The 9,409-nt window shown below is 40.2% G+C and overlaps 1 protein-coding gene across 2 annotated transcripts in view; it reads right to left on the minus strand.

Moving 5' to 3' along the window:
* Positions 1-1,523, minus strand: part of STAC (SH3 and cysteine rich domain) — a 156,178-nt gene extending 154,655 nt beyond the window's left edge. For both annotated transcript variants that reach the window (XM_072153226.1, XM_072153224.1), the window contains exon 1: positions 1,093-1,523. In XM_072153226.1, coding sequence (XP_072009327.1) covers positions 1,093-1,200 — 108 coding nt within the window. In that variant the 5' untranslated portion in view covers positions 1,201-1,523. The remainder of the gene's footprint in view (positions 1-1,092) is intronic.
* Between the last annotated feature and the right edge of the window lie 7,886 nt (positions 1,524-9,409).

Consider the following 9,409-nt stretch of genomic DNA (forward strand, 5'->3'; position numbering starts at 1 on the left):
TGATTTTGTTCCAAAATGTTTCCACTGCCCCATTAGTAGCAGGCAGTGTTACTGTTAATGTACTGTTTGAGTAGCATAAACACGGCCATTTGCACCTGACTAGTAAGAATGAACGCACAACATCAAAACTACGCAGTAGGTCAAGGATCCTGGGATAACAGCAGTCCATCACTGAGCTGATCTAAGTTGTAGACATCATTGGCATACAGAACATTCCGTGCCAAATCTTCACCCTGCTTTGCGTATGTGCCTGTTACATGCACTTTATTACAAAGCTCCATCCACCAGTGTGTCTGAATAACCTGAATATCTGAATCGTATCTCCAAAATAGGGAAGGTATGCTTATTAAGAATATAAGTCCTAATGTTTCATTGAATGGAACTAGTATTTCTTTCTAAAATTATATCTTTTCAATGTGCAAGCTAGGTGTAGGTGTACTCTTATGTATAGTGGTCTACCATTTAAATTATCCTTAACTACCATAAAACAGTAAAATGCATTTTTGATATACCATTATAGAGTATGTTTACACATGGCCAAGTTATCACTGAATTTTCAGAAATTAAAATTGATTCCATACATCTCAATTTATTTGCATTAATTTGCATGAATTCCTGCACATATATATATATATATATATATATATATATATATGAAATCTAAAAAATATGTTGGCATACATATGAACAAATCCTTCCAATGTCTGAGACAACTCTTCACCAACTACAGGTTGTCATAAACAGCACCTACTTGTGCCTCCACTGGCTGCAAGGTGGCATTGGGGGATTTTATTTTTCTTAGCCTCTCTGGTTTGTTTTTGGAATTGCTCTGAACAGTAAATTAAGTGATTCCAATAAAAAATATTGTAACAAGGAACAATGACAGAAGCACTGAAAGTTTTTGCAAAATGAAAAAAACATGTAAATATTTTATAAACACTGAAAGTAGCAAACTGCAATTCCTCCAGGACAACCAGAAAAATAATGGATACTGGGTCAAATTCAGAAGACATCCACAATATTATTGACCCCATAGGCTGCAGTTAGAGTAACAACCTGTGGGATCTTTATTCTAAAGTCAAGCGGAAATACCTTTGATTCTTGGCTACTGGTGGAAGCTGGAGAATGAGGCTGTTCGGTGTTTCCAAGTTCATCATCCTTTTCCACATTGTCTCCCATGGTGCCACTTGGAGGTATCATTCTCTCTAGGATGTACTGGCTATTAACTCTGTCCCCTTCAATTAAAGAGGGATAAGTAGAGTCTCATGGACCGCTGGCTGCTACTGTTTCCCCTCCCGTGTGTACATGTTCTCATGATTAGAAGAATGTAAAAGCTTGGTTTATCATCCTGTAGATTTCCTTATAATAATCCAGTCTGAATGCAGTCCCTCTTCCAGGCAAGTTGTGTTTTGACTAGAATTGCTTTTGCAGGGCTGCACAGCATGTGGATGAATTGTGTTCTCCCTTTATAGTAAAAAAGCCTGGAGGTATGGGACATGGAAGTGTGGCTGTCAGCCCTGGTGATCAGGATAGAAGTGAGCTGAAGCAGAAAGCCTGGGCTGCTTACACATGAGGCATGAGAAGGAGGAGCTCACTTCCAGACAGCTTAGGTTAGCTTGTATAGGCATGTGCTGTTGCCTTCTTACTACTGCACAAGCAATACAAGCAGATGGCTAAAAAGCATTTGTTGTATTGCTTTTAGAATTATAGTAAAAATCATCACTGACCCAAGGAAAGGGGCAATGAGAAAATGACAATGTGTTATGTTGGAAGGAAAAGGGGAAATTGTTACAAAACATCTGAAATATACGATTAGGCAAGATCTGTGATAAACTCTAAAGTGGTGTTTATGATCTACCGAGTTCTGTTATGATATTCATTTACATAAAGTTTTGTTCCATCATCTGTGCTAACACAGTATCTCCCAGTGTTTTGATAGGATTTTGGAAATCTAGGGTTCCTTTAAACGTGGTCATCCAGAAGAAAGGTGTAGATGTTAGAAAAACTATTTTTACTTCTTAGATGCTTAATATATGGACAGAAAAAGCATATGACAATTCTCATCCAATTCACATGCTATTATTGTGTACAAGTTGTTACAATAATAATTCCTTTATTTAAATAGCACACACAGATTACGCAGCGCTACACAGAGTTTGCCAAATCAGTCCCTGTCCCCATGGGGCTCACAATCTAATCAACCTACCAGTATGTTTTGGAGTGTGGGAGCAAACCCACACAAACACAGCGAGAAGATACAAACTCTTTGCAGATGTTGACCTGGATAGGACTTGAACCCAGTTTTCCCACTACACCTCTAAATTGTACAGTACAGGCATAGAACAGAAGATTTTTCCAACCAAATTTTGGTGTAACTTTAACCATGCCTTTTTCCAGTAAAACACAACCCCTTTTCTTAGGTCATACCCCTTTTTTATAATAGCCCCAAAACAGTTGTCTAAAGCCCTTTATACATATAGCATTGTGTTTTAGACATAAACATAATAGCATGTATTATTTTGGCTTCCCTGGCAGACAGTCAGCAGACTACAGGCTATATTGCACTTTCATTTATCCCTTGAAAATTATATATTAAAAACACTACAGATTATTTTATAAAAGGAACTTAGTCGCAGCTCTACATACTGTGATTTCCTATCATCCTTTTCTACTACCGGTATGTTTACTGTATCCTGCAAGCATTCACTTTCAGCTCAGACTTGCTCTGTGTGCGGTGTGCAAGATTTATTGGACTGAACTGGGAAAAACTGAACTGGACAGACATGTTGAATTGAATTCAGTGATTCTGAGCTGGGTCTAGTAAATCCTCACATCAGGTAGACCAAAGTTGCTAGTGGGCAACAGGGTTAAGATCAATTAGGGGCATTTGTGTTTATCCTTACCTTTTTTATTAGGTTAAAGATTCATGATAAAAGTCAAATACAATATATTAACCCTTATTTGTCTTAAAGCAACCATTTAGTCATCACGCATAGCCAAGTAGGGGTAGACCAGGGTACAAGATTTTTATCTAGGCCTCCAACAAGCCTTCTACAATTGTATGGTGATATACACTCACCGGCCACTTTATTAGGTACACCTGTCCAACTGCTCGTTAACACTTAATTTCTAATCAGCCAATCACATGGCGGCAACTCAGTGCATTTAGGCATGTAGACATGGTCAAGACAATCTCCTGCAGTTCAAACCGAGCATCAGTATGGGGAAGAAAGGTGATTTGAGTGCCTTTGAACGTGGCATGGTTGTTGGTGCCAGAAGGGCTGGTCTGAGTATTTCAGAAACTGCTGATCTACTGGGATTTTCACGCACAACCATCTCTAGGGTTTACAGAGAATGGTCCGAAAAAGAAAAAACATCCAGTGAGCGGCAGTTCTGTGGGCGGAAATGCCTTGTTGATGCCAGAGGTCAGAGGAGAATGGGCAGACTGGTTTGAGCTGATAGAAAGGCAACAGTGACTCAAATCGCCACCCGTTACAACCAAGGTAGGCAGAAGAGCATCTCTGAACGCACAGTACATCGAACTTTGAGGCAGATGGACCACACCGGGTGCCACTCCTTACAGCTAAGAACAGGAAACTGAGGCTACAATTTGCACAAGCTCATCAAATTGGACAGTAGAAGATTGGAAAAACGTTGCCTGGTCTGATGAGTCTCGATTTCTGCTGCGACATTCGGATGGTAGGGTCAGAATTTGGCCTCAACAACATGAAAGCATGGATCCATCCTGCCTTGTATCAACGGTTCAGGCTGGTGGTGGTGGTGTCATGGTGTGGGGAATATTTTCTTGGCACTCTTTGGGCCCCTTGGTACCAATTGAGCATCGTTGCAACGCCACAGCCTACCTGAGTATTGTTGCTGACCATGTCCATCCCTTTATGACCACAATGTACCCAACATCTGATGGCTACTTTCAGCAGGATAATGCGCCATGTCATAAAGCTGGAATCATCTCAGACTGGTTTCTTGAACATGACAATGAGTTCACTGTACTCAAATGGCCTCCACAGTCACCAGATCTCAATCCAATAGAGCATCTTTGGGATGTGGTGGAACGGGAGATTCGCATCATGGATGTGCAGCCGACAAATCTGCGGCAACTGTGTGATGCCATCATGTCAGTATGGACCAAAATCTCTGAGGAATGCTTCCAGCACCTTGTTGAATCTATCCCACGAAGAATTGAGGCAGTTCTGAAGGCAAAAGGGGGTCCAACCCGTTACTAGCATTGTGTACCTAATAAAGTGGTCGGTGAGTGTATTTACATCTTTGTTCCCAGTGCTGGAATAACAGGCACTGAATAGACACAGACATTTAAGCTGCACTTAAAGGGGTATTCCCATTACAGCAAATGCATGGTATTGTTTGTACTATTAAAAGTTATACAATTTCCCATTACAGTTTCTGTATCAATTCCTTAGTTTCCTAGATCTCTGCTTGTTGTCATTGTATAGGAAGCTTCATTGTTTACTACTAGTGGACAGAAATCTGACCATGGTCACACAGGTGCACGGCTCGTTATATCCCACAGCTCTGATTACTCTCTATGATACTTACCAGCCGTGCACCTGTGTGACCATGGTCAGATTTCTGTCCACTGGAAGTAAACATAGAAGCTTTCAATCGAATGACAGCTAGCAGAGATCTATAAAACAATGAGGAATTGACACAGAAATTGGAATATATTTTGGAAAATTGTGCAACTTTTTATCATAAAAACATTAACAATAATTTGCTGTAATGGGAACACTCCATTAAATTACTGTGTTTATTTCAAGCAGGCAGTCGTGTATGTTTAGGCAGAAAATGTGCCGCTTTCTTGTGGGCTTGAATTTAAGCTTTTAACTGTGTGATCCAAATGACATGTCTACTTCATTCTTTGGGTCAGTTCGATCACAGGGATACCAAATTTGATGATTTGGGTGATTTGAATTATTTTTTTTAATATATTACACAAGATGGCTGAATCATGACATGGCTGACAGTGGACAACATGGTCCCCGGCTAAAACAAGATGGCCTAAGGTTGGACAAAATGGCGTCTAGAGAGAAATATGATGGGGCTCATTTACTAAGGGTCCGAACACCGCACTTTCGTCAGGTTTCCCGAATATTTCCAATTTGCGCCGAATTGTGAATCGCCAGCTTTCACGTGACAGAAATTCGGGGGCGTGGCCGTCGAACAACCTGATGGATTCGGAAAAACAGCAGAATTTAAAAAAGTATTTGTGTCGCAAGATCAGCACTTACATGCACGATGACGAAGAACGTGTCAGAGGAATTTTCCTTTCAATGGGAAGCAGACACGATATCATATCTAGAGATAAAATTTGCTACCCATTTCTAAACTTGGAAGGTCAGTTATCAAATTTATATAGGTTTTCTAATGTTTTTATACATTTACAAAAATTAAAACCTCCTGTACAAACCAAAAAAATTCTTCATTTTGCCATGTTCTGGCGCTAACAATTTTTTGATACTTCAGTGTATGGAGCTGTGTGAAGTGTCATTTTTTGCGACTTTTGATGATGTTTTCAATGCTACTATTTTGAGGGCTGTAAGGCCCTTTGACCACTTTTTAAATAATTTTTTATCATTTGCAAAATGCCAAAAAAGTGGGCTATATTTTCTGTAACGGGGTTAAACGCCGAGAGTAAAAATAATAATTTTATATTTTTAATAATATTATATTTTGATAGATTTGACATTTTGAGATGAGGTAATATCTATCATGATTATGTTTTTTTACTGTTTATTTATATTTATATCAGTTCTATAGAAAGTTGAGTGATTTGAATTTTTCAGCTTTTTTTTTTGACTATTTTTTTTACATTTTTTTACTATTTTTCAGACCCCCTAGGGTACTTTAACCCTAGGTTGTCTGATTGATGCTACATTATATCGCCATACTACAGTATGGGAGTATATATTGGGATTTTCCATATCATCTATTAAAAAGTGCAAATCACACATTGTAATAGATAGTGTAAAAAGAGATAGCTTAGGGTCTTTGTTTGACTTTGTCAGCCTGTGAGTCCTCTCCAAACACCCCTAACCGACGTGTGACGTAGTAATACGTCAGTTGTTCTTGAGGGTTAAAACTATAGGGCCTACATTGATATCCTCGAATCACCTGGTTGGCTTTTTAGAAGCCAAGTAAACTACTCAAAACAGTCAAATCCATGTATGAAATATTGAGGAACCCACTCCCCCACAAATCTCCCATTTCTATATGGCATGCAGACATGGGTAAAGCCATATACTGGGCAGTGGGGTAAAGCCATATACTGGGCATCTAAGGCTTCGGATATTGCCAATTTATTAGAAGTCCACCTCAAAAACCTCATGAAATGGTACCTTACTCCCCACAGGCGAGGGAGTGTTGTAACAGAGAGGGGTCTATGAGGGGTCACATTATCTATAGATGTCTAATCCTTGCAGTATTTTCAACGACCAAAGTCATCTTTAGGCTTACTCAGTTTGGGCATAATACATGTTCTCAGTTCCTCTTGTAAGCTAGTTAGCATGTTATAGAAAAGGGCTTTCTTCAGTTGCAGCATGTTTGGAGGTTACGATCTAACAGTGCAGCTGTCAGCCTATGCAGAATGCTTAGGATGACTATGTAATATGCTGCAATACATTAGTATTGCAATATATTACAATGAACAAGTGATCAAATGATCACTTGTTCATGTCCCACCCTGGAGCAAAATAAAATAGCAAAAAAAAAAGATTTTTTTAAAAAGTGCAATTGCAAGAAATTATTAAAAAAGAAGAAAAGTCCCCTAAAAGTCCCATATTAAAATCAAACACATAAAAAAAAAGTGAAAATCACTAAAAAACCATTTTGGGTATCACCACATCCATAACAACGGTACAATTAAATAAAATTGGCACTGAACCCGTATGGTAAACGCCATAAAGAAAGGCAAAAAAACCCTCCCAGAAATATTAAATTTTTACTTCAAACCTCATAAAAAGTCATCAAAAAGTAACATTTACCCCATCACGGTACCAAGAAAAAGTCAAGGTAGTCCAGCAAAAAGTAAGCTCTAAAATAGCTCTGTAAACAAAAAAATATAAATAATATGCCCATTGTTACATGGCAATGCAAAAACAAGCAAATTTATCACAAAATGAGCTCTGTATTCTGCAAAACAAGTGAATCATAAAAAAGCTAAATAAATAGGGTATCAGAGTAATCACAGTGAGCCATAGAATAAAGATAACACATTATTTTTATGTTATGGTGAATGTCCAGGAAAAGAATTCTAAAAATTATAAAGAAGAATCAATGATTTTTTTTAACCACCACCAAAAAAGAGTTAATAAAATTATTAGCAATTAACCCCCCCCCCCATAAATGATGTACATGAAAATTGGATCTCATCCACAAAACAAATTATCCCCCATATGTCCAAATTACAAAAAATAAATATTTTACAGCCTGTAAAATGTAACAATGCAGATCTGCTCTGAATGGCTCTCCTTCCGTTCTATGCCCGGCCGTGCGCCCATACAGCAGTTTACCACCATATATGGGGCAACTTCATACTTGGGAGAAATTGGGTATCAAACCGTGGAATTTGTTGGCATTTAATACTTTGTGACTGTTTAATTTTTGGCCAAAATAAACGTATTGTCTAAAAAAATTACAGCATGTAAATTACACTACCATTTTGTTTAAAACCCCTGTGAAACATCTAAAGGGTTAACACACTTCTTAAAGTTGATTTTTCACACATTGAGGGGTGTGGTTTCTAAAATAGCATAATTTATGGGGTTTTACTGCTATTTAGGTCTCTCAAAGTCAATTAAAGTGACTCAAAATAAGGGATTTGGAAATTTTCATAAAAATGAGAAAAATTGCACCCAAAATTCTGAACCTCCTAACAACCTAGAAAAGAGAGAGGATGCATAAAAACCCTATGCCGATATATAGCAAACATTTGGCAAATGTTAGTTATGAAGTTATTTGGGTGCTATGATTATCTGCTTGAAAAGGAGAATATTTAGAACTTTGAACTTAGAAAAAAAATTCTATGCTATTTTTCAGACCCCTAGGGTACTTTGACCCTAGGTTGTCTGATGGATCCTACCATATACTGCCATACATGGGGGAGATTGGGGAGATTTATCTTTTCTCTTTCTAGTTTCTGTTAGGATCAGTGGATCCTCTGGATCACCACGAGAGATGGAATACCCGGGACCGGAGCCCAGCGGCACCTGGTATTCACCAGAGCCCGCCGCAAAGCGGGTAGGTCTTGCTGCGGCAGGATACCACTAGGTCGTTCCCAGGTGTGACTAGCCTGTGGTGGCAGCCGAGGTCGAGGTTCCTTAGCGGATGACAATCTCGTAGTCAGGTCCAGGCACAGGGTCTGGGCAGGCGGCAGAGATGCAACGACAAGTCCAAGTCCAGGGTCAGCAACAGGAAATCCAGGCAGGTGGGAACGGGAACACAGGCACACGGAACACAGCAACACGGAGGAACTTGGGTAACACGGCAACATAGGACTCAGGAGCGGGAACACACAGGAACACAGGAACGCAGGAATACACAGGAACGCAGGAATACACAGGAATAATCGCTTGGAAGCTCTCTCTAAGGCTACAAGATGTTATCCTCTGGTTCCCAAGATCTCTCCTCAGGACCAAATCCTTTCCAGTCCACCAGAAACAGCCGCCTACCTCTCACTGTCTTAGTATCCAGGATCTCCTTCACCTCGAAGACATCAGTAGAATCCGCTTGCGGTGCCGGAGGGAGAGGAACTTGTTGGGTCAAGCGGTTTAAGATGACTGGCTTGAGGAGGGTAACGTGGAAGGAGTTGGGTATGCGCATGCTAGGAGGCAGCCGCAATTTGTAGGCCACCGGGTTGATGCGACTGAGGATTTCAAATGGACCCAAGAACCGGGGTTCTAATATGTATCCAGGGATCTTCAGTCGGACGTACCTTGAGGATAACCAGACCCTGTCACCAGGAGCTAAGACAGGAAAAGGCCGACGTTTCTTGTCCGCTTGATGCTAGGTCTTGGCAGAGGTCTGGAGCAATGAGGTACGGACTTGTTCCCAGATGGCTTTTAGATCCTGTACCAATCCTCCACAGCAGGAACATCTGCAGACACAGGTAACGGAAGAGGAGGCCATGGGTGCAGTCCATAATTTATAAAGAAGGGAGCAGAACCAGCAGAAGTAGAGTCCAGGGAATTGTAGGAAAACTCTGCCCATGGTAAAAGAGAAGCCCAGTCGTCCTGACGAGCGGACACAAAGTGGCGGAGATAGCACCCCAAAGTCTGATTCACCCTCTCCACTTGGCCGTTGGACTGAGGATTATAGGCAGAGGAAAAGTCCAATTTCACTTGCAGCTGGTTGCACAGAGATCTCCAGAACTTGG

Source organism: Engystomops pustulosus, chromosome 5 (assembly GCF_040894005.1).
Source record: "Engystomops pustulosus chromosome 5, aEngPut4.maternal, whole genome shotgun sequence".
Lineage (NCBI taxonomy): Eukaryota > Metazoa > Chordata > Amphibia > Anura > Leptodactylidae > Engystomops > Engystomops pustulosus.